We start from the raw sequence: 26,745 nt of genomic DNA, 5'->3' as shown, positions 1-26,745 counted from the left end.
ATACAGCATAGTTGGAGAAGGAAATGGCAACCCACTTCAGTATTCTTGCCTGGAGAATCCCCTGGACAGAGGAGCCTGGCAGACTTCAGTCCATGGGATCGCAAGTCAGTCATGACTTAGCAACTAAACTACCACCGCCATCATACAGCATAGTAATTTGATATGTTAATGTGTTTCAAAATAATCATACCTGTCACAGACAGTTATTATGATATTAATGACTATATTCCCTATTCTGTACATTATATCTCCATGACTTTTACTAATTTTGTAACTAGAAGTTTGTACTTCTTAATGTTCCTTACCTATTTTAATTATCCCTCTGTCCTCCTGCCTTCTGGTAATGACCAGTTTGTTCTCTGTATCTATATGTTTGCTTGTTTTGCTGTGTTTGTTCATTTGTTTTGTTTTTCAGATTCCATGTATAAGTGAAATCATACAGTATTTTTCTTTACCTGACTTATTTCATTTAGCATAATAGCCTCTAGGTCCATCCATTTTGTCACAGATGGCAGGATTTCATTCTTTTATATGGCTGAGTTATTTTCTGTCATATATATATATGTGTGTGTGTATGTATGTATGTGTATACACACACACATATATATATTGGGCTTCTCTGGTGGCTCAGATGGTAAAGAATCTGCCTGTAGTGCGGGAGACGGGGGTTCAATCCCTGGGTTGGGAAGATCCCCTGGACAGCCCACTGCAGTATTCTTGCTTGGAGAATCCCCATTGACAGAGGAGCCTGGCAGGCTACAATCCATGGGGTTGCAAAGACACGACTGAGCGACTAAGCACATACACATGTGTGTGTGTGTGTGTATTTGTATGTATATGTCACACATACATACACCACATCTTTATCCATTCATCTGTTGATGGGTACTTAAGTACTTGCTTTCATGACTTGGCAATTGTAAACAATGCTACAATAAACGTGGGGCATTTTGGGGAAACTATTTTTGTTTTCTTTGGAAAAATACTTGAAGTAGATTTGCTGGATCATGTGGTAGTATTATTTTTAATTTTTTGGAGAACTCTTGTACTGGTTTTCATAGTGACTTCACCAATTTACTTTCCCAACATCAAAGCGCCATGAATTCCCTTTTCTTTACATTTTTGCCAGCACTTACTTGTTGTCTTTTTGATAATAGCCATTCTGACAGGTGTAAAGATATATCATTGAGATTTTAATTTGCGTTTCCCTGATGATTAGTACTGTTGAGCATCTTTTCATGTACCTTGTCAGCTGTCTAGATGCCTTGCTTAAAAAAATATCTATTCAGATTCTCTGCCATTTTAAAATCAGGTTTTGGGTTTTTTTTAAATGTTAAGTTGTGGAAGTTTTTTGTATTTGAATATTGACCCTTATCAGATATATTATTTGGAAATATTTTCTCCCATATAGTAGCTTGACTTTTCATTCTGTTGATAGTTTCCTTTGCTGTGCAAAGCTTTTTAATTTGATGTAGTTCCATTTGTTTACTTTTTCTTGTTTCTCTTGCCTGGGGATACGTATGCCAAAAATATGGCTAACATCAGTGTCAAAGAGTGTACCACTTACGTTTTCTTCTAGAAATTTTATGGTTTTAGGTCTTATATTTAAGTCCTTGAGTTTATTTTTGTATGTGGTGTGAGAATGTAGTCCAATATAATTCTTTTACATGTAACTGTTTAGTTTTCCCAGCATTGTTTATTGAAGAGGATGCTTTTTTTCCCATTGTACATTTTTGCCTTCATTGTCTTAGATTCATTGACCACATACATATGGATTTATTTTTGGGCTTTCTATTCTGTTTCATTGAATTGTGTGTCTGTTTTTATGCTCTGATTTCAAACTGTATTACCAAATCTTGGAATCTGGGTACATGATAACCACTAGTTTTGTTCTTTTTTTCCATGATTGTTTTGGATATTTGGGGTCTTTTGTGTTACCATAGAAATTTTAGAATTATTTGTTCTAGTTCTGTGAAAAATGCCTTTGGTATTTTTATATAGATAGATTTCTGTGAATGGTATGGTCATTTTAACAGTGTTAATTCTTCTGATTGATGAACATGAACTATTTTTCCACTTGCTTATGTTATTTTTAATTCTTTTATCATTTTCTTATGGGCATCAAGGTACAGGTCTTGTACCTCCTTGAGATTTATTCCTAAGTACTTTATTCTTTTTTGATGCAATTGTGACTAGGATTGTTTTCTTAATTTCTCTCTTTTTTTAACTTTTTATTTTGCATTGCTATGCTATGCTGTGTGACCCCATAGACGGCAGCCCACCAGGCTCCCCTGTCCCTGGGATTCTCCAGGCAACAACACCGGAGTGGGTTGCCATTTCCTTCTCCAATGCATGAAAGTGAAGTCGCTCAGTCGTGTCCGACTCTTAGCGACCCCATGGACTGCAGCCTACCAGCCTCCTCTGTCCATGGGATTTTCCAGGCAAGAGTACTGGAGTGGGGTACCATTGCATTGGAGTATAATTAATAACAATGTGGTTGTAGTTTCAAATGAACAGTGAAGGGACTCACCTTAATTTCTCTAATAGTCTGTTGTTAGTGTATGAGACACATCAGATTTCTGTATCTTTATTTTATATCCTTCAACATTACTGAGTTCACTTATTTCTAATAATTTTTTTGATAGCATATTTAGGATTTTCTAAATATAATGTCATGTGGAAACAATGACAGTTTTATTTCTTCTTTTCCAATTTGGATTCCTTTTATGCTTTGTTTTGTCTGATTGCTATGGCTGGAAAATACTGAATAAAAGTGGTGGGCATTCTTGTCTTGTTCTTGATGCTAGAGGAAATGTTTTCAGTTTTTTCTCATAGAGTATGTTGTTGGCTTTGGGTTTGTCATATAGGACATTTATTATGTTGAGGTATATTTCCTTTGTATCTACTTTGTTTAGAGTTTTTCTCGTAAATGAATTTTGAACTTAGTCAAAAGTTTTTCTTCATCTATTGAGATGATCATATAATATTTATCTGTGGCTGCACTGGGTCTTCATTTCTGCATGCAGGCTTTCTCTAGTTGCAGTGAGCAGTGTCTACTCTCCAGTTGTGGTGCACAGGCTTCTCATTGCAGTGGCTTCTCTTGTGGCACACGGACTAAAGCATGCGTTCAGTAGTTGTGGTGCATGGGCTTAGTAGCTGCACAGCATATGGGATCTTCCTGGAGTAGGGATCAGATCCATGTCACCTGCATTGGCAGGCAGACTGTCACTACTGGGCCACCAGGGAAGTCCTATAATTCTTTTAGTATATTGTTGAATTTGGTTTGCTAATATTTTTTTGATTTTTATATCTATATTTATCAGTGATGTTGATCTGTAACTTTCCTTTTTTGTGGTGTCTTTGTTTAGTTTTAATATCAGGGTTTTGCTGGCCTCATAGAATGAGTTCAGAGTGTTCCTTTCTCTCTAAGTTTTTGAATAGTTTGGGAAGGCTAAGTGTTAATTATTTTTTAAATGTTTGGTAAAACTAACCTATGAAATGATCTTATTGTGGATTTTCTTTCATTGGGAATTTTTTGATTACTGATTCAATTTTATTTCTAGTAATCGTGATGTTCATATTTTCTTTTTCCTGATTCAGTCTTGGGAAATTGTTTCTAGGAATTTGTCCATTTTTTCCTAACTTGTCCATTTTATTGTGTATAATTGTGCTAATCTCTTATGTATTTCTGTGGTGTGTGTTGTAACTTCTTTAAATTTTTTATAACTTCTCTTTCATTTTCTATTTATTTGGGCCCCCTCTTTCTTTCTTCTTTTAGTTGGGATAAAGTTTTATCAATTTTGTTTAACTTTTCAAAACCAGCTGTTAGTTTTATAGATCTTCAAAATTTCTTTGAAATCTTTATTTCATTTATTTCTGCTCCAACCTCTTTTTTCTTTCCTTCTACTAATTTTTGGACTTTGTTCTTTTTCTAATTCCTTTAGGTGTAAGGTGAGATTGTTTATTTGAAATTTTTTGTTTCCTGAGGTAGGGTGCTAGACCATGCCTCATGTAGTGGCTGCTGGCCTTCTGGTGGACAGGGCTGGGTACCCAGGCTTGGGTTCAGGGATGTCTTGGGTTAGTGTCAGTTGGCTGGTGAGTGGATAAGCAATTAGACTATTAGACTAACTACTAATAGTCTAAAGGGAAGACTCTAAAATGGTTCTGCCAGCACTTTGTCCTCATGGTGGAATGAGCTCACAAAAATGGCTGCCACCAGCCTCTGTGTCCCCAGAGGGAGTCTCAGCTGCCTCCTGCTTCTCTAGGAGGCTCTCCAAGATCAGCAACTGGGTCAAACCCTGGCTTCTTTTACTTATTTTTTAAAAATATTTATTTATTTAATTTTTGACTGCATTGGATCTTAGTTGCAGTTTGCGGGATCTTTGTTGTAGTGCTTGGGCTCTGTAGTTGTGGCATGCAGGCTTAGTTGCCCCATGGCATATGGGATCTTAGTGCCCTGACCAGGGATTGAACCTGTGTCCCCTGAATTGGAAAGCAGGTTCTTAACCACTGGACCACCAAGGAAGCCCCATGGCTTCTTTTAAATTACTGCCCCTGTACTGGGGGACTAAGAGGAGATTTGCATGCTCCTTGTAAGAGTAGGCTCTGTATTTCCTACATAGATTCAGCCCTCTTGCTCTCCAATATGCAAGCCCTATTGTCCTTCACAGCCAGATATTCTTGGGATTTGTCTTCTCAGTATAGCACCCCTGGGGTAGGGAGCCTGATGTGGAACTCAGACCCCTCATTCCTTGGGGGAGAACCACTGCAGTTGTGATTGTGCTGCCATTTGTGGGTCACCTACTCAGGAGTGTACTTCTTCACTATACTGAGTCTTTGCCCTTCATATTCATCTCATTATAGTAATTAACTTCATTATATCTTTATTTGTGGAAAATCTTCTCTGGTGGTCTTCATGTCATTCTCATCAATAGTTGCTCTGTAAATAGTTCTAATTGATGTGCCTCTGGGAGGAGGTTAGGTTCAGGGTGTTCCTACTCCATCATGTTGAGTGCACCTCTCAATATTTCATTTCTTTAAAATGATTTAAGTACTCATCAAGAAAACATAGTCATCAGATATCATAAAACATCATGATATATTTAAAAATATTTCTTTTTCAGGAAGAAGTCTGTAGGGAAAGAGCTTAAAGTGAAAGAAAATATGCCTCAAGTCCAGGTAACACAGAATCTCTCCCTGTGCATCTAAATTTGATTAATAATGCTCTGATAACTGTTTATATAGACAACATATGTATGTGAATACAGGTATATGTGTGTTTGTGTGTGTGCATGTGTACTAAATTTCTTCTTACAATGCTTCTTTACTATTGGTTGACTTTTTTCAGCAAGTTTTAGAAAATCAAATGGTGAATTCAGATATGTTTACTGTCAAGGTTATAAAAATTACTGTTATTCACTCAATTATAGGCAACGTCATAGAGGAAAGAATACCATATTATGAGTCAGAACAGATTTACTAGTTAAGTGACATTGGACAAGTCCCTTTAACCTACTTAAACTTTGTCTTTTATCACTAAAATGGGTAAAATAATAGCTGTCCCATCTATCTCAGAAAGGTGTGAGATGCAAGAGGCAAATAGGAAAATATTTCAGAGATTGTTATTATAGCTCACTCTTTTTCATGTGATCCATGTGTATTCTGAAAAGAATACAAGTAACCCTTTATTTTATCTTCTCTTTGATAGACTTTCTTTTGCTGAAAGTTAAAACTTCTTAACCATCAGAGCATCATGTCACCCGTTTGGTTACTCTCTTCCAGTGAGTGACTGGACTTAACTGTCCCACAAGTATATACTTTCATGTTTCAAGAATCAAATAGCATAAATTTGGGAAGAAAATGAGAATACTTCTTGAGATACTGAATATAAAAGGAACAACTTTATGGTATTAGTTTTCTATTCCTGCATAACAAGTTACCTCACATTTTGCAGCTTAAAATAATGAAATTGTTTTCATGGTTTGAATGGCTTAGGAGTCTGAGCATGGCTTAGCTGTATCCTGTGCTCAAGGACTCACCAAACTGCAATCATGGTGTTGGCTAGGCTCTTTTTTTTTTGCAGGGGGGGGGGTCACTTGGGGGTCTTCTTCCAAGCTCAAGTGGAAGTGGCAAATTTAAGTTCTCTTTGCAGTTGTTGGACTGGGGCACTTAGCCAGTGGCCTTCTCCACAAACAGTTTACATAATAGCATCTTACATCTTCTTAAAGGCCAGCTAGGAGTCTCTTTCTCTCTCTTTTTTCTTTTTTGCTAAGACAGTCTTATGTAATATAACATGAATAACATGATCATGAATGATACCTTTTCACTGTAGCTATATAATAGATCCTTGAACAACATGAGAGTTAGGGATACCACCCACTCCCTCACAGTTGAAAATTTGCATACTGCTGTCTCTGCTTCAGAAACAAAAGAATTGATAAATGACTCGCTGAAAGGCACAAAGGTAAAATGACTTGGATAGAATCAGGACTTAAACCCTAGTTCTTTGATTCCAAATATTGTGATCTCTAACCAGACATAAACTTCTCCCACATTTAGTTAAACATCTGTAAAGTGAAAATATAGGTACTATATTCACTTAAAAATATCCTTGTATAAGTGGACTCATGTGGTTCAAACCCATCTTGTTCAAAGGTCAACTATGTAGTGTAGTCTAATAAAGAAAGTGGAATCTCATCACTGTGCAATATTCTCTTGGCTAAAAGCAAGTCATAGGTGGTATCCACATTCAAAAGGAGTGGACTATACAGAGTATAACCTTAGGGATGGAGATCCTGGAGGCCATTTTAGAAATCTGTTGCGATTTTATATAGAACAGCATTTTGTGTATTTAAAAAATTATAATTCCATCATGTTTTAAGTCTTTAAACTAGTGTTTTAGTTCATTTGGGCCATGTATTAATCCTTTCAGACTGCTTTAACAAAATAACAGGGATTGCAGTGAAGGTAGAAGTAAATATATTATTGAATTTGGGGGAGGTGGTAAGTACCTAGAAGTGAAATTATTGGATCATATGGCCATTCTATTTTTAATTTTTTGAGGAATCTCTGTTCTACTTTCCACAATGGCTGTACCAATTTTCCCTTTTCCTGATATCCTTCCCTTTGTTATTTCTTTTCTTTTTGATACTCATGATTCTGACTGGGAAAAGGGAATATCTCACTGTGGTTTTAGTTTGTATTTCCCAGATTATTAGTGATATTGAGTATCTTTTTATGTATTGGTTGTCTGTTTGTCTCCTTTGGAAGAATGTCTGTTTAGGTACTCTGCCCAGGTTTTTTTTTTTTTTTTAATTCATTTATTTTTTAACTGAAGGATACTTGCTTTACAGAATTTTGTTGTTTTCTGTCAAATCTCAACATGAATCAGCCATAGATATACATATATCACCTCCCTTTTGAACCTCCCTCCCATCTCCCTCCCCATCCCACCCCTCTAGGTTTGATCTTTTGATGTTGACTTATACAAGTTCTTTGTATATTTTGGATATTTATCCCTTATTGGATATATTATTTGCAGATATTGTCTCCCATTTACTAGGTAACTGTATTGTTTTGCTGATACTTTGACTGTATGAAAACTTTTTAGTTTGATGTAGTTCCATTTATTTTTACTTTTGTTTCCTTTTGTCGAGACATATACAGAAAATGTGGCTAAGACCTATTTCAGAGAGCTAACTGCCTGTGTTTTCTTCTAGATGTTTTATGGTTTCAGGTCTTATATTTAAGCCTTTAATCCATTTGAGATTATTTTTGTATATGATGTAAAAGGTAATCCAATTCCACTCTACTCCAAATACCAGTTACTGAAGAGGCTCTTTTTTCCTCATTGTATATTCTTGCTGCTTTTGTCATAGTTTAATTGAGCACATGTAAGCTGGTGGCTCAGAGGTTAAAGCATCTGCCTGCAATGCAGGAGACCTGGGTTTGATCCCTGGGTCAGGAAGATCCCCTGGAGAAGGAAATGGCAACCCACTCCAGTATTCTTGCCTGGAGAATCCCATGAACAGAGGAACCTGGTGGGCTATAGTCCATGGGGTCGCAAAGAGTCGGACGCAACTGAGCGACTTCACTTTCACTTTCAAGCCCTTGTTTAAGAGGGAGTCTCAGTTTTCTATAGCACTTTGGGACCACTGGATGTCAGCCCTATTGCTTTTCAAAGCCAGGCATTTCAGGGGTTCCTCTCTCTGGTGTAGATCCAGGAGCCAAGGTTCCTGACGTGGGCACCAACCCTTTGCTCCCCTGGCAAAAGTGCCTGTCTGGTGAGATCCCTCTCTGTTGTGTGCCATCATGCTGGGGGTATGGTTATTAGTGAGAGTGTTTCTTTTCCTCTACTACCTGTCTTGATGTAGTCCTTTTTATTGTTTGTTGTGGAGCATGTTTGACTAGTTCTAAGGTTCTTTTCACAGGGAGTTGATCTCTTTGCAGGTGTATATTTGTTGATCCATGGGAAGAGGTTCTTGCTATCCCCCATCTTCAATCACCTTCCCTGTAGGTTTTCTTTTAAGAGTAAGTCTCAAATTCGAATTACTCTTAATTGTGTCTTGAACGTTGGGAATGTCATGTTGCTGAAGCTCTGGATTCTGCTATATTCTTAGGAAAGTGAAAGTGAAAGTCACTGTCCAACTCTGTGCAACCCCATGGACTAAACAGTTTATGGAATTCTCCAGGCCAGAATACTGGAGTGGGTAGCCATTCCCTTCACCAGGAGATCTTCCCATCCCAGGGCCAGGAATTTGAGCCCAGGTCTCCCACATTGCAGGTGGATTCTTGTATCAGCTGAGACACCAAGGAAGCCCAAGAATACTGGAGTTGGTAGCCTAGCCCTTCTCCAGGGGATCTTCCCAACCCAGGAATTGAACCAGGGTCTCCTACATTGCAGGCAGATTCTTCACCAACTGAGCTATAAGTTATCTGTCATTATGCCTAAGAAGTGTGTAGTAAATGTTTGTGCTCAAGTCATCATCTTGACTATCTATGGGTTTTAGAAAGATAATAATTATGACAATAAATTAGTTAAAAAAAATGAATACTATTCTCCCCCACCCCATATTACATCCTAGAAAGTAGCACATGCTCTGGAAATTGAGAACAAAGTTCTTCGGGAACAGCTGAAACAAGCTTTACAGGTAAAAGATGTCATGTTCCTTCATATTGTGAAAAATTGAAGAAAATGTCCTTAAACAACTTTTTAAATGAATAATTTTTAATTTGTAAAGCAAGAATCTATACTATATATTGTTTTGCCAGCTTATAGTATTTTCATTGGGAGACCTGGCTTCAATCACTGGGTCAGGAAGATCTCTTGGAGAAGAAAATGGCAACCCACTCCAGTACTCTTGCCTGGAGAATCCCATGGACAGAGGAGCCTGATAGGCTGCAGCCCATGGGGTCGCAAAGAGTCGGACACAACTAATGTAGTAGAAATATATTGATAAAATTTGATATTCATTCTCTCCAAAATAGTAAGCTAGAGAGAGAACTGATGTATACACTTAAAGCAATTTATTTCTAGATATAGATGGAGTCTTTTTGAGCTTAGCAGAATTATAAGATATATTGAGATAAGAACCTGGTTATTTTACAGAAGAACAATAATTTGCTCATCAAAAATTAATATAAGACATAAAAATATATTACTAAAGCAGTGTGGTTCTAGATTTGGTACTGAATGAAAAGTCCAGAAACAGATTCAAATGAATATAATAATTTTGTATTTTATTGTTTTGCTTATTAAATAAATTTTTTATAGAAGGATAAAAGTCACAAAAGTAAACTACTATGAAAAACTTATGATTTCTAGTTGATTTAATGTACTGAAACAAATTACAAATTGATTTAAGATTTAGGCATAATAAGTGAACTATGTAGTAAGTGAAGTCGCTCAGTTGTGCCCGACTCTTTGCGACCCCCTGGATAGTAGCCTGCACCAGACTCCTCCGTCCATGGGATTTTCAAGGCAAGAGTACTGGAGTGGGTTGCCATTTCCTTCTCCAGGGAATCTTCCCAACCCAGGGATCGAACCCAGGTCTCTCACATTGTAGACAGATGCTTTACCATCTGTGCCACCAGGGAAGTCCATAAATTGGAAGAAACACTGAATAACAATTACATGTCTTGGCTAAAGCAGGGCTTTCTAAGCATTATACCAAAAAAGAATATGTTAACATATTTGGCTATATATATATAAAATAAAGCTTTTATGGTTAAAATTTTGTAAGATATAAAGATAAATGGAAGATCTTTATAAAGTGTTCCATATCAAAGTCTTTTACATATCTACAAAAAATATGGATAGTCTTCCTCCTCAATAGACAAAGGACATAGGCACGTCAATTGAAAAACACACATTGCCAATAAATGCATACAAATATATTCAGCTCTACGAATTACCAAGTAAATGCAATTTAAAAATAACAGAGAGAGGGTGGTTCAGTGGTTAAGCCTCCATGCTTCCAGTGCAGGGGTGCTGGGTTCAATCCCTGGTTAGGGAACTAGATCCTGCAGGCTGCAGCTAAGAGCTCACATGCTTCAAAGATCCTGCACAGGGCAGTGAAGATCCTGTGTGCTGCAACTAAGACTCAGTACAGCCAAATAAAAAACATTAAAATAACAGCAGTACAGATATATTTTACCTACGTTTTTTTTTAATTGAAGGAACAGAAATATTTAATATTTGTGGATTTATGTTGAGATGAGCAGGTCTTTCATATACTTCTATTGTCAGTATAGATTGATACTTCTCTGGAAGAAAATATATAGAGAAAGTCTAGGAAAGACATAGTCTTTACAGTGAACCATTCCACTTCTAAAATTTATTGTAAATAATAAAAAGGTGTACAAAGTTTGTAAAAGTATGTAGAATAGGAAATTTTTAATAGCAAAAGTTTTAAAATTTCCAGTATATCCATTGATAAGAAATTTGCTAAATTAGTTAAGATATATTATTAAAATTTACTTGTTACCTAGGGCTTCCCTGGTAGCTCAGCTGGTAAAGAATTCACCTGCAGTTCGGGAGACCTGGGTTCAATCCCTGGGTTGGGAAGATACCCTGGAGAAGGGAAAGGCTACCCACTCCAGTATTCTGGCCTAGAGAATTCCATGGACTGTACAGTCCATGGGGTCACAGAGTCAAACAGGACTGAGCGACTTCATTACTGTTAGCTGTTCTAATTTGGATGTATATTTATCATCATGGGAATATCTCTCTTTCTCTTTAGTCACTAAGTCATGTCCGATTCTTGCAACCCTATGGACTGTAGCCTGCCAGGCTCCTCTGCCCATGGGATTCTCCAGGCAAGAAAACTGGAGTGGGTTGTTGTTGCCTTCTCCAATGAGAACTTACTGTGACATTATTTAATGAAAAGATCATATATGTGTGTGCATAGTATGATCCAATCTGGATAAAAATTTAAAATTTATATATGCATATGGACAGAGGAGCCTGGTGGGCTGCAATCCATGGGGTCGCTAAGAGTCGGACACGACTGAGTGACTTCACTTTCACTTTTCACTTTCATGCATTGGAGAAGGAAATGGCAACCCACTCCAGTGTTCTTGCCTGGAGAATCCCAGGGACGGGGGAGCCTGGTGGGCTGCTGTCTGTGGGGTCGCACAGAGTCAGACACGACTTAGCAGCGACTTAGCAGCAGCAGCAGCACTAGCATATTTAGAAATAATTTAAAAGTATATATGTCAACAGTACATTTTCTGTTTGTAGGGAGATTGTGAACTTTTTTTGATTTATGTGTTATTTTATACACGTAACTTAATTTTATGAAACTAAAATTTATTAAAAGTGACTTTTAAAGAAAGATTTAGTTCTAGAAGAAATAAATTATTTTTCACATTTGCTATTTGATATTATAGGTCTTAATTATCTTGGGTACATTCTATCACCTTCTATAATGTATGCATTTTATTAACTTTTATTGTGCCTATATTATAACTAGAACCTTAAAAAACTGGGCAGGAGAACCTTTTGGGTATAAAAATAGCTGTTTAAGTAGAAGAGATTTCTTCATAGTTTTTAATTTTAATTATGAATCTGTTAAACTATGTATTATACCAATGGTTTAATTTAGCTTTCTTTTACTCTGTAAAAATAAAATTGAGAATTAGTATGGGCATGAATATATGAAGAGTCCTGAAAATTATAATATTGGCAGGAAAATGTCACAGAAATGATACTTGACAGTTACTCTTTTAAAAACAGGAAGCTGAAAGAGCTAAGCAGCAACTTGCCTATTTCCTAAATCAAGAAAAGGAGTTTCTTAAAAGTGAGGCAAAGACCAAGACAACCACAGAAATGGGTACTGGTAAATTAAAAGTTAAAGGTGAAGATTCAAAATATATACTATTGGAAAACGAAACAAGAAAAGCAGTAGTGGGCGATTCAGGTGGACAAAAAACAAATGATAAAATTACATATCCACAGGTAAGAAATAACCAAAATAGAAACAGTAATATGTGCAGTAAGAAATTTACCCTTTTATATTAGCTTCATTTGTATATTATTTTTTAAATTTTTCTATGCTTTTTTTTTTTTTTACTTAGAATTGTTCCTTTTGGATGTATCAGTTCATTAACATCTTGAATTCAAATCTAAATTAAATGTGTATTGATTTTTGTGGGTTTTTAGTAATCCAAATATTTGCATTTTTTTTAGGATAGTTGATACGGTAGACTTGTCAGATATAAAATTGTTTTATATTAAAAAATTTTTATTGAAATACAATTGACATTTTCAGGTATACAAATTAATGAGTCAGTATTTTGTGTATACTGTTACTGAATCGCCACAATAAATCTAGTTAATAACATTGTACATTATTACAGAATTTTTTTCTTGTGACGAGAACTTTTAAGATTTGCTGTAGTAGCAGCTTTCAACTATGCAATGCAGTATTATTAACTGTGGTCACTGTGCTGTACTTTACACCACTTGGAATTGTTTAAAATAGAAGTTTGTACCTTTTGACTCCTGTCACCTGTTTTGCCCACCCGCAAATCCATGCCTCTGGCAACTACCAATCTGTTCTCTGTATCTATGAGCACAGTTTTCATTTTGTTTTAGATTACACGTATGAGTGAGATTGTATGGTATTTGTCTTTCCCTGTCTGACTTATTTGACTTAGCACAGTGCTCTCAACATCCATCCATGTTGTCACAAATGGAAAAGTTTCATTATTTTTCATGTCTGAATAATATTCTACTGTATGTATATGTATGTGTGTGTGTAAATGTTAGTTGTACAGTCATGTCTGACTCTTTGCGACCTCATGGACTGTAGCCTGCCAGGCTCCTCTGTCCATGGAGTTTTCCAGGCAAGAATACTGGAGTGAGTTGCCATTCCCTTCTCAAGGGGATTTTTCCAACCCAGGAGTTGAACCCAGGTCTCCCGCATTGCATGCAGATTCTTTACTGTCTGAGACACCAGGGAATATATGTACATATGTGATGTTTTCTTTATCCATTCACCCATCAATGGATATACAGACTGTTTCCACATCTTGACTAATGTAAATAATGCTGCAGTGAACATAGGATACATATATCTTCTCTAGTTAGTGTTGTCATTTATTTTGGAAAAATATCTAAAAGTGCATATTGCCTGGATCATCTAGTAGGTCTAGTTGTAGATTTTTTGAGGAACTGCCATACTTTTTTCCATAATGGCTTCACCAATTTACATTCTCATCAACGGTGTGCAAGGGTTCCCTTTTATCTGCATTCTTGCTAATACTTGTTATTTCTTGTTTTTTTAGCTAATAACAATTCTGACAGGTGTGCAGTAATATCTCATTTTGGTTTTGATTTGTATTTCTCTGATGATTAGTGATGTTGAGCATCGTTTCATGTATCTGTTGGCCACCTGTATGTTTTCTTTCATAGAATGTCTATTCAGATCAGCTGTTCATTTTTAACTCAGATTGATTCAGTTTTTTTGTTTGTGTTGCAATTGAGTTGTATGAGTTCTTTATGTATTTTGGGATATTAACCCTTTTTTAGATAAGTGATTTTTAGATGTTTTCTCCCATTTAGTAGGGTGCCATTTCATTATGTTGAAGGTTTCCTTTGATGTGCAGAAGCTTTTTAGTTTGATGTAATTCCACTTTATTTTTGTTGTTGATGTCAGACACCCAAATTCAGTAAGACCTATGTTAAGCTTGTTGTCTATGTTTCTTTTAGAAGTTTTATAGTTTCATGTCTTACATTCAAGTGTTTAATTCATTTAAAATTAATTTTTGTATATGGTGTAAGAAAATGGTCCAGTTTCATACTTTGCATGTGATTTTCCAGGTTCCCAACACCATTTATTGAAGAGATTGTCTTTTCTCTTTTGTATATTTGAGGCTCCTTCATCATAAATTGATTGACCATGTGTATGTGTGTTTACCTCTGGGTTCTCTATTCGGTTCCATTAATCCATATGTCTGTTTTCCTCCCCACATCTCATACTGATTTGATTGCCATAGAATATGATAACTATAATATGAAATTGGGCACATGGTGCCTCCAGCTTTGTTATTCTTTTTCAAGATTCCTCTGACTATTCAGCATCTTTTGTGGTCCCATACATATTTGAGAATTATTTATTTTATTTCTGTGAAAAATGTCATTGGAATTTTGATAGATTTCATGGATTCTATAGATTGTTTTGTATAGTATGGACATTTTAACAGTATTAATTCTTCCAATCCATGAGCATAGACTATCTTTCCACTTATTTCTGTCTTATTCCATCAGTATCATATAGTTTTTGGTGTATAAGTCTTTCACCTCCTTGGTTAAATTTATTCCTAGGTATTTTATTCTTTTTGATGCAATTGCAAATGGGATTGCTTTCTTGACTTCTCTTTTAGATAGTTCATTTTTAGTATGTAAAAATACAATAGATTGCTATTCATCAGTTGTATATCCTGCAACTTTATTTATTCTAACAGTTTTGGGTTAGTCTTTAGGGTTTTCTCTATCATGTCATCTGAATATGGTGACAGATTTATTTCCTCTTTTCCAATGTAGACACCTTTTGTTTGTTTTTTGCCAAATTGCTCTGTCTAGGAATTCCATTAATATGTTGGATAAAAGCAGCAAGAATGGGCATACTTTTCTTATTTTTGATCGTAGAGGAATTGCTTTCAGCTTTTCACTTTTGAGTGTGATGTTATCTATGGGTTTATCATACATGGCCAGTTTTATGTTGAGTATTTTCTTTCCCTCTATACCCACTTAATTGAGAGCTTTTATCATAAATGTTGGATTTTGTGAAATGCTTTCAGTTTTTTTACAGTTACTGAGATGATCTTCCAAATTATTCATTTTGTTAATGTGGTATACCTCATTGACTAATTTCTAGATTATGACTCATTTATGCACCCCTGGTAGAAATTCCTCTTGCTCATGTTGTATGATCCTTTTAATAGATTATTAGAATCAATTTGCTAATATTTTGTTATTTTTGCATCTTTGTTTATCAGGGATATTTGTAATTTTCTTTTATTGTTGTGTCTTTGGTTTTAGTATCAGAATAATGCTGGTGTTGTAAAATGAGTTTGGAAATATTGCCTTCTGTTCTATTGTTTTGAAAGAGTTTCAGAAGAAATGGCATTAATCCTTCTGTGAATATTGGGTAGAATTCAGCAGGGAAGTGTCCTGGTCCTGCACTTTTGTTTGTAAGGAGTTTTAAAATTACAGATTCATTATCCTTGATAGTAGTAATGAGTGTGTTCAATTTTTGTTTCCTCGTGATTCAATCTTAGAAGATTGTATGTTGTAGTTGTTGATTAATTTATTCTCAATATTAATATTATTCTACAATAACTAATATTGTAGTTATTTATTAATTTATACTATTGCTGTATAATTGTCATGGTAGTCACTTCTGATCCTTTGTATCTCTGTGATATCAGATGTCATATTTCTTCTTATATTAATTTGAGCCTTCTATCTTTTTTCTTTGTGAGTCTAGCTAATTGTCAGTTTTGTTTATCTTTTCAAAGAGCCACTTCTTGGTTTTATTGATTTTTTGTTTGTTTGACGTCTTGTTAGCTTCCATTTCATTTATTTCTGCTGTAATTCCTTATGATTTCCTTTCTTCTACTAAACTTGGACTTTGTTCTTCTTTTTCTAGTTCCTTGAAATATAAATTTGTTACTGGTTTGAGATTTTTTTTATTTTTAAAGTAGGCATTTATTACTATGAACTTTCCTTGTAAAATAGCTTTCACTGCATCCCATAAATTTCAGTATGTGGTATATCCATTTTCTTTTGTCTCAGGGTACTATTTTAATTTTGGTTTTGATTTCTTTCTTGATCCATTGGTTGTTCAGTAGCATGTTATATAATCTTCACATATTTGTAAATTTTCCAGTTTTCTTCTTGTAATTGATTTCTACTTTCATAATATTGTGGTTGGAAAAGATAGTTAATATGATTTTAATCTACCTAAATTTGTTAAAACTTGTTTTGTGGCCTAACATACAATTTCTTCTGGAGAATGTTCCATGTGCACTTGAGAAGGATCTGTATCCTGTTTGTTTTGGATGGAATGTTCTATCTACTTATATATATTTGTCAAGTTAATATGATCAAATATACCATTTAAATATGATACTTTCCTATGTTTTTTGTTTGATTTTGTTATTGTTTTTGGCCACACCACACGGCTAGTGGGATCTTAATTCCCTAGCCAAGGATTGAACCTACACTCTCGGCAGTGAAAGCATGGAGTCCTAACCACTGGACCACAAGGAAATTCCTGACAATGCTTTCTTATTGATTTTCAGTTTGAATGCTCTATTTGTTGATGTAAGTGGGGGTATTAAAACCCCCTACTTTATTGCTGTATATTTCTTCCTTTAGGTCAGTTAACAGTTGGTTTGTATATTTATTGCTCCTATACTGAGTGCATAATGTTACATCCTCTGGTTGAATTGACCCTTTTATCTTTATGTAATACCATTCTTTGTCACTTATTATGGTTATATTTCAAATTTTATTTGTCTGATAGAAATACAGCTACTCTATGTTTCTTTTGGTTTCCACTTGCATGGAGTATCTTTTTGGATCCCTTCACCTTCAGTCTGTGTCTTTGGATTTGAAATGGTGTCTTGTAGGCAGCATGTAGGGGTGTGCGTGCATGTGCATGTGTGTGTGTTTATTTTAATATATTCATATGTCTTTTGATTTGGGAATTTAATTTATTTACTTTAAAGTGATTATTGATAGGTATATTCTTTTTTTTTTAATTTTATTTTATTTTTAAACTTTACATAATTGTATTCGTTTTGCCAAATATCAAAATGAATCTGCCACAGGTATACATGTGTCCCCCGTCCTGAACCCTCCTCCCTCCTCCCTCCCAATACCATCCCTCTGGGTCGTCCCAGTGCACCAGCCCCAAGCATCCAGTATTGTGCATTGAACCTGGACTGGCAACTCGTTTCATACATGATATTTTACATGTTTCAATGCCATTCTCCCAAATCTTCCCACCCTCTCCCTCTCCCACAGAGTCCATAAGACTGTTCTATACATCAGTGTCTCTTTTGCTGTCTCGTACACAGGGTTATTGTTACCATCTTTCTAAATTCCATATATATGCGTTAGTATACTGTATTGGTGTTTTTCTTTCTGGCTTACTTCACTCTGTATAATAGGCTCCAGTTTCATCCACCTCATTAGAACTGATTCAAATGTATTCTTTTTAATGGCTGAGTAATACTCCATTGTGTATATGTACCACAGCTTTCTTATCCATTCATCTGATGATGGACATCTAGGTTGCTTCCATGTCCTGGCTATTATAAACAGTGCTGCGATGAACATTGGGGTACACGTGTCTCTTTCCCTTCTGGTTTCCTCAGTGTGTATGCCCAGCAGTGGGATTGCTGGATCATAAGGCAGTTCTATTTCCAGTTTTTTAAGGAATCTCCACACTGTTCTCCATAGTGGCTGTACTAGTTTGCATTCCCACCAACAGTGTAAGAGGGTTCCCTTTTCTCCACACCCTCTCCAGCATTTATTGCTTGTAGACTTTTGGATCGCAGCCATTCTGACTGGCATGAAATGGTACCTCATAGTGGTTTTGATTTGCATTTCTCTGATAATGAGTGATGTTGAGCATCTTTTCATGTGTTTGTTAGCCATCTGTATGTCTTCTTTGGAGAAATGTCTATTTAGTTCTTTGGCCCATTTTTTGATTGGGTCATTGATTTTTCTGGAGTTGAGCTGCAGGAGTTGCTTGTATATTCTCGAGATTAGTTGTTTGTCAGTTGCTTCATTTCCTATTATCTTCTCCCATTCTGAAGGCTGTCTTTTCACCTTGCTAATAATTTCCTTTGATGTGCAGAAGCTTTTAAGGTTAATTAGGTCCCATTTGTTTATTTTTGCTTTTATTTCCAATATTCTGGGAGGTGGGTCATAGAGGATCCTGCTGTGATGTATGTCGGAGAGTGTTTTGCCTATGTTCTCCTCTAGGAGTTTTATAGTTTCTGGTCTTATGTTGAGATCTTTAATCCATTTTGAGTTTATTTTTGTGTATGGTGTTAGAAAGTGTTCTAGTTTCATTCTTTTACAAGTGGTTGACCAGATTTCCCAGCACCACTTGTTAAAGAGATTGTCTTTAACCCATTGTATATTCTTGCCTCCTTTGTCAAAGATAAGGTGTGCATATGTGATTCTTGTTGTTCAGTCACTCAGTCATGTCTGACTCTTTGAAACCCCATGGACTGCAGCATACCAGGCTTCCCTGTCCTTCACTATCTCCCAGAGTTTACTCAAACTCATGTCTATTGAGTCGGTAATTCCATCCAATCATCTCATCCTCTGTCATTCCCTTCACTTCCTGCCTTCGATCTTTTCCAGCATCAGGGTCTTTTCTAATGAGTAGGCTTTTCATATCAGGTGGCCAAAGTAATGGAGCTTCAGCTTCAGTATTAGTCCTTCCAATGAATATTCAGGGTTGATTTCCTTTCAGATTAACTGGTTTGATCTTTTTGCTGTCCAAGGACTCTTAACAGTCTTCTCCGGTACCACAAAGCATCAATTCAACGTTCAGCCTTCTTTATGGTCCAGCTCGCACATCTGTACATGCTGCTGCTAAATCGCTTCAGTTGTGTCCGATTCTGTGCGACGCCATAGACAGCAGCCCACCAGGCTCCCCCATCCCTGGGATTCTCCAGGCAAGAAAACTGGAGTGGGTTGCCATTTCCTTCTCCAATGCATGAAAGTGAAAAGTGAAAGTGAAGTCGCTCAGCCGTGTCCGACCCTCAGCGACCCCATGGACTGCAGCCCACCAGGCTCCTCCATCCATGGGATTTTCCAGGCAAGAGTACTGGAGTGGGGTGCCATTGCCTTCTCCGGTATAATAAGTATAATTGGAATATAATCTTTAAAAATTGTGAATTACTGTATTGTATACCTGTAATATATAGTGTGTAATAGTATACATCAATTTTAAATAGTATACCAGTTTAAAAATTGGTGTATGATAGTATACATCAATTGTATAAAACTATATACTTCAATTTAAATATTGAATAAAACAACACACACACACATATATATATCTATAAAATTGTAAGTCAACTATACCTAGGAGTGGAATTATTGGGTCATATGGAACTTCTGTTTTTACGTTTTAGGAACTTACCCTACTCTTTTCCACAGTGGCTGCAGTGCTGTTTTGATAGGGATTGCATGGAATCTGTAGATTGTCCTGTATTGTATGTTCATTTTAAGAATATTAATTCTTCCAATCCAAGAACATGGTATGTCTTTCCATCTGTTTGAGTTTTCTTTATTTCATTAGTGTCTTATAGTTTTCCTAGTGAAGTTCTTTTGCCTCCTTATGTAGGTTTATTCCTAGGTATTTTATTCTTTTTGAAGTGATGGTAAATTAGATAGAGTATTTCCTTAATTTCTCTTTCAGATAGTTCATTGTAAGCATATAGAAATGCAACAGATTACTCTATATTAGTTTTGTATCCTCCAAGTTTACCAGATTCAAAATGAGCTCTAGTAGTTTTCTGGTGGCATGGTTAGGATTTTCTGTGTATGTCACCATGTCATCTGCAAAGAATCACAGTTTTACTTCCTTTCCAATTAGGATTTTTTAATTTATTTTTTATTGAAGTATAATTGATTTACAGAATTTTGTTGTTTTATGTCAAACCTCAACATGAATCAACCACAGGTATACATATATCCCCTCCCTTTTGAATCTCATTCCCATGTCCCACCTCATCTCACCCCTCTAGATTGATACAGAGCCCCTATGTGGATTTCCTGATCCATACAGCAAATTCCTGTTGGCTATCAATTTTACATGTGGTAATTAAGTTTCTATATTACTGTTTCCATATGTCTCAACATCTCCTCCCCTCTCCCCATGTCCATTAGTTTATTCTCTACGTCTGTTTCTCCATTCAGTTCAGTTCAGTCGCTCAGTCATGTCCGACTCTTTGCGACCCCATGAATTGCAGCATGCCAGGCCTCCCTGTCCATCACCAACTCCCAGAGTTTATCCAAACTCATGTCCATTGAGTCGGTGATGCCATCCAGCCATCTCATCCTCTGTCGTCCCCTTCTCTTCCTTCCTTCAATCCTTCCCAACATCAGGGTCTTTTCAAATGAGTCAGCTCTCTGCATCAGGTAGCCAAAATATTGGAGTTTCAGTTTCAACATCACTCCTTCTTATGAACACCCAGGACTGATCTCCTTTAGGATGAACTGGTTGGATCTCCTTGCAGTCCAAAGGACTCTCAAGAGTCTTCTCCAACACCACAAGTCAAAAGCATCAATTTTTTGGCACTCAGCTTTCCTTATAGTCCAACTCTCACATCCATACATGACCACTGGAAAAACCAGAGCCTTGACTAGATGGACCTTTGTTGACAAAGTAGTGTCTCTGCTTTTTAATATGCTATCTAGATTGGTCATAACTTTCCTTCTAAGGAGTAAGTGTCTTTTAATTTCATGGCTGCAATCACCATCCGCAGTGATTTTGGAGCCCCAAAAAATAAAGTCTGACACTATTTCCACTGTTTCCCCATCTATTTGCCATGAAGTGATGGGACCAGATGCCATGATGTTAGTTTTCTGAATGTTGAGGCTTAAGCCAACTTTTTCACTCTCCTCTTTCACTTTCATCAAGAGGCTCTTTAGTTCTTCACTTTCTGCCATAAGGGCGGTGTCATGTGCATATCTGAGGTTATTGATATTTCTCCTGGAAATCTTGATTCCAGCTTGTGCTTCTCCAGCCCAGGGTTTCTCATGATGTACTCTACATATAAGTTATATAAGCGGGGTGACAATATACAGCCTTGACGTACTCCTTTTCCTATTTGGAACCAGTCTGTTCCATGTCCAGTTCCTACTGTTGCTTCCTGACTTGCATACAGGTTTCTCAAGAGGCAGGTCAGGTGGTCTGGTATTCCCATCTCTTTCAGAATTTTCCACAGTTTATTGTCAAAGGCTTTGAAAGCATGGTCAATAAAGCAGAAATAGATTTTTCAGTTTTTCTGAAACTCTCTTGCTTTTTCGATGATCCAGCGAATGTTGGCAATTTGATCTCTGGTTCCTCTGCCTTTTCTAAAGCCAGCTTGAACATCTGAAAGTTCATGGTTCACGTACTGCTAAATCCTGGCTTGGAGAATTTTGAGCATTACTTTACTAGCGTGTGAGATGAGTGCAATTGTGCAGTAGTTTGAGCATTCTTAGGGATTGCCTTTCTTTGGGATTGGAATGAAAACTGACCTTTTCCAGTCCTGTGGCCACTTCTGAGTTTTTCAAATTTGCTGGCATATTGAGTGCATCACTTTTACAGCATCATCTTTTAGGATTTGAAATAGCTCAACTGGAATTCCATCACCTCCACTAGCTTTGTTCGTAGTGATGTTTTCTAAGGCCCACTTGACTTCACATTCCAGGATGTCTGGCTCTAGGTGAATGATCACACCATTGTGACTATCTGGGTTGTTTCTCCATTGCTGCCTTATAAATAAATTCTTCAGTATCATTTTTCTAGATTTCATATATATGCATTAGAATACAATATTCATCTTTCTTTTTCTGACTCACTTCACTTTGTATAATATGTTATAGGTTCATCCACCTCATCAGAACTGACTCAATTGTGTTCCTTTTTATGGCTGAGTAATATTTCATTGTGTGTATGTACCAGAACTTCTTTATCCATTCATCTGTCAATGGACATCTAGGTTGCTTCTATGTTCTAGCTATTGTAAATAGTGCCACAATGAACAATGGGATACATGTGTCTTTTTCAACCCTGGTTTCCTCAGGGTATATACCTAGGAGTGGGATTGCTGGGTCACATGGTGGTTTTATTCCTAGTTTTTTAAGGAATCTCCATACTGTCTTCCATAGTGGCTGTATCAGTTTGCATTCCCACCAGCAGTGCAAAAGCATTCCCTTTTCTCCACACCCTCTCCAGGATTTATTGTTTGTAGACTTTTTGATGATGGCCATTCTGAACGGTGTGAGGTGATAGCTCATTGTAGTTGTGATTTGCATTTCTCATAATTAGTTATGTTGAACATCTTTTCATGTGTTTGTTAGCCATCTGTAATGTCTTCTTTGGAAAAATGTCTGTTTTTGATTGGATTGTTTGTTTTTCTGGCATTGAGTTGTATGAGCTGCTTGTATATTTTGGAAATTAATCCCTTGTCAGTTGTTTCATTTGCTATTATTTTGTCCCATTCTGAGGGTTGTCTTTTCACCTTGCTTATAGTTTCCTTTGCTGTGCAAAATCTTTTAAGTTTAATCAGGTCCCACTTGTTTACTTCTGTTTTTATTTCCATTACTCTTAAGAGGTGAGTCGTAGAGGATCTTGCTTTTTTATCAAACACTTGGAATCAAGTGTTATGCCTCTGTTTTCTTCTACAAGTTTTCTAGTTTCTAGTCTTACATGTAGGTCTTTAATCCATTTTGGGTTTATCTTTGTCTATGGTGTTAGGAAGTGTTTTAATTTCATTCTTTTTCATGTAGCTGTCCAGTTTTTCCAGCACCATTTATTGAAGAGACTGTCTTTGCTCTATTCCTGTCTCCTTTGTCAAAATAAGGTACCCATAGATGCATGGATTTATTTCTGGGCTTTCTGTCTTGTTCCATTGGTCTATATTTCTTTCTTTCTTTCTTTTTTTTTGTGTGTGCCAGTACCACACTGTCTTGATGACTGTAGCTTTGTAGTATAATCTGAAGTCAGGCAGGTTGATTGCTCCAGGTCTATTCTTCTTTCTGAAGACTGCTTTGGCTATTCAGGGGTCTTTTGTGTTTCCATATGAATTGTGAAAGTTTTTGTTCTAGTTCTGTGAAAAATGCCACAGATAATTTGATAGGGATCACATTGAATCTGTAGATTGCATTTGGTAGTATAGTCATTTTCACAATACTGATTCTTCCAACCCAAGAACATGGAATATCTCTCCATCTGTTTATTCTGTCTTTCATTTCTTTCATTAGTGTCTTATAATTTTCTGTGTACAGTTCTTTTGTCTCCTTAGGTAAGTTTATTCCTAGATATTTAATTCTTTTTGTTACAGTGGTAAATGGGATTTATTCCTTAATTTCTCTTTCTGATTTTTCATTGTTAGTATATAGAAATGCAAGTAATTTCTGTGTATTGATTTTGTATCCTGCAACTTTTCTAAATTCATGATTAGCTCTAGTAATTTTCTGATAATATCTTTAGGGCATTTTATGTACAGTATCATGTCATTTACAGTGAGAGCTTTACTTCTTCTTTTCTGATCTGGACTCCTTTTATTTCTTTTTCTTCTCTGATTGCTGTAACTAGGACTTCCAGAATTATGTTGAATAAAAGTGATGAAAGTGGACACCCTTGTCTTGTTCATGATCTTAGGGGGAATGCTTTCAGTTTTTCACCACAGAGAATAATGTTTGCTGTAGGCTTATCATATATGGCCTTTACTATGTTGAGGTAAGTTCCTCTATGCCCATTTTTGAAGAGTTTTAATCATAAATCAGTGCTGAATTTTGTCCAAGACTTTTTCTACATCTATTGAGATTATCTTATGGTTTTTATCTTTCAGTTTGTTAATATGGTGTTATCACATTGATTGATTTGCATATATTGAAGAATCCTTGCATTTCTGGAATAAACCCAACTTGATCATGGTGTATGAGCTTTTTGATGTGTTGCTGAATTCTGTTTGCTAAAATTTTGTTGAGGATTTTTGCATCTATGTTCATCAAGGATATTGGCCTGTAGTTTTCTTTTTTTGTGTTTGTCTGGTTTTGGTATCAGGGGGATGGTGGCCTCCTAGAATGAGTTTTTAAAGTGTTCCTTCCTCTGCAATTTTTTAGAAGAGTTTTAGAAGAATAGGCATTATCTCTTCTCTAAATGTTTGATAGAATTCTCCTATGAAGCCATCTGCTCCTGGGCTTTTGTTTTTTGGGAGATTTTTGATCACAGCTTCAATTTCATTGCTTGTTATTGGGTTGTTCATAATTTCTATTTCTTCCTGGTTCAGTCTTGGAAGATTGAACTTTTCTAAGAACCTGTCCATTTCTTTCAGGTTTTCTATTTTATTGCCATATGGTTGTTCATAATAGTCTCTTATAATCCTTTGTATTTCTGCATTGTCTGTTGTAACCTCTCCTTTTTCATTTCTAATTTTGTTTATTTGATTCTTCTCTCTTTTTTTCCTTGATGAGTCTGGTTAAAGGTTTGTCAATTTTGTTTATCTTCTCAAAGAACCAGCTTTTATTTTTATTAATCTTTACTATTGTTTCTTTCATTTCTTTTTCATTTATTTCTGCTTGGATCTTTACGACTTATTTCTTTCTACTAATTTGGGGGTTTTTTGTTCTTCTTTTTCCAATTGTTTTAGGTGTAAAGTTAGGTTGTCAATTTGATGTTTTTCTTGTTTCTTGAGGTAGGATTGTATTGCTATAAACTTCCCTCTTAGAACTGCTTCTGCTGCATCCCATAGGTTTTGTGTTGTTGTGTTTTCATTGTCATTTGTTTCTAGAAATTTTTTTATTTCTTCAGTAACCTGTTGGTTATTTAGAAATGTGTTGTTTAATCTCCATGTGTTTGTGTTTCTTAAAGTTTTTTTCCTTGTAATTAATATCTAGTCTCATAGCATGATGGTCAGAGAAGATGCTTGATATGATTTCAATTTTCTCAAATTTACTGAGGTTTGATTTGTGACTCAAGATGTGGTCTATCCTGGAGAATGTTCCATGTGCACTTGAGAAGAAGATGTATTCTTCTGAATTTGGATGAAATGTCCTGAAGATATCAATGATATCCAGCTCATCTAATGTATCATTTAAGACTTGTGTTTCCTTTTTATGTTTAGATGATCTGTCATTTTGTGAGATTGGGGTGTTAAAGTCTCCTACTATTATTGTGTTACTGTCAATTTCTCCTTTTATGTCTGTTAGTGTTTGTCTTATGTATTGAGGTGCTCCTATGTTGGGTGCATAGGTATTTACAATTGTTACGTCTTCCTCTTGGATTGATCCCTTGATTGTTATGTAGTGTCCTTCCTTATCTCTTGTAATCTTCTTTATTTTAACATTTACTTTGTCTGATATGAGGATTGCTACTCCAGCTTTCTTTTGCTTCTCATTTGCATGGAATGTATTTTTCCATCCTCTCACTTCCAGTCTATATGTGTCTTGAGGTCTGAAGTGGGTTTCTTGTAGACAGCATATATATGGGTCTTATTTTTGTATACATTCAGCCAGTCTGTGTCTTTTGGTTGGAGCGTTTAATCCATGTACATTTAAAGTAATTATTGATATATATGTTCCTATTGCCACTTTCTTAATTGTTTGGGGTTCATTTTGTAGATCTTTTTTTTTTCTTTTGTATTTCTTGACTATATAAGTCCCTGTAACATGAATTCTCTTAACTTTTGCTTGTCTGAAAAAGCTTTTTATTTCTCCATCAATTTTGAATGAGATCCTTGCCAGCACAGTAATCTTGGTTGTAGATTTTTCTCATTCAGTACTTTAAATATATCCCGCCAGTCCCTTCTGGCCTACAGAGTTTCTGTTGAAAGATCAGCTGTTAAGCATATGGGGTTTCCCTTGTATGTTACTTGTTGCTTCTCCCTTGTTGCTTTTAATTTTCTTTCTTTGTGTTTAGTCTTTGTTAGTTTGATTAGTATGTATCGTGGTGTGTTTCTCCTTGGGTTTATCCTGAATGGGACTCTTTGTGCCTCTTGGACTTGATTGACTATTTCCTTTTCCATGTTGGGGGAACTTTTCAATTATAATCTCTTCAAAAATTTTCTTATACGCTCTTTTTTTTTCTCTTCTTCCTCTGGGACCCCTATAATTTGAATGTTGGTGCATTTGATATTTTCCCAGACGTCCCTGAGACTGTCCTCAGTTCTTTTCATTCTTTTTCCTTTATTCTGCTCTTCAGAAGTTATTTCTGCCATTTTATATTCCAGCTCACTGATTCATTCTTCTGCTTCAGATATTCTGCTATTGATTCCATTTAGAATGTTTTTAATTTCAGCAATTGTGTTGTATGTCTCTGTATGTTTATTCTTTAGTTCTTCTAGGTCTCTGTTAATTGATTCTTGCATTTTCTCCATTTTGTTTTCAAGGTTTTTGATCATCTTCACTATAATTATTCTGAATTCTTTTTCAGGTGGTTTGCCTATTTCTGCTTCATTTATTTGGACATCTGTGTTTCTAGTTTGTTCTTTCATTTG

The 26,745-nt window shown here is 35.9% G+C and overlaps 1 protein-coding gene across 8 annotated transcripts in view; it reads left to right on the top strand.

Moving 5' to 3' along the window:
• Positions 1-26,745, top strand: part of CCDC7 (coiled-coil domain containing 7) — a 262,345-nt gene that overhangs the window by 36,034 nt on the left and 199,566 nt on the right. For 7 of the 8 annotated variants that reach the window (XM_055543752.1, XM_055543753.1, XM_055543756.1 and 4 more), the window contains exons 14-16: positions 5,124-5,178; positions 9,084-9,149; positions 12,236-12,457. In XM_055543752.1, coding sequence (XP_055399727.1) covers positions 5,124-5,178; positions 9,084-9,149; positions 12,236-12,457 — 343 coding nt within the window. Of the gene's footprint in view, positions 1-5,123; positions 5,179-9,083; positions 9,150-12,235; positions 12,458-19,032; positions 19,057-26,745 lie in introns of those variants that run through there. The other variant, XM_055543760.1, reaches the window with a different exon arrangement.

This window comes from Bubalus kerabau, chromosome 13, assembly GCF_029407905.1.
Source record: "Bubalus kerabau isolate K-KA32 ecotype Philippines breed swamp buffalo chromosome 13, PCC_UOA_SB_1v2, whole genome shotgun sequence".
NCBI lineage: Eukaryota > Metazoa > Chordata > Mammalia > Artiodactyla > Bovidae > Bubalus > Bubalus kerabau.
This window is presented reverse-complemented; position numbering and strand designations above follow the sequence as displayed.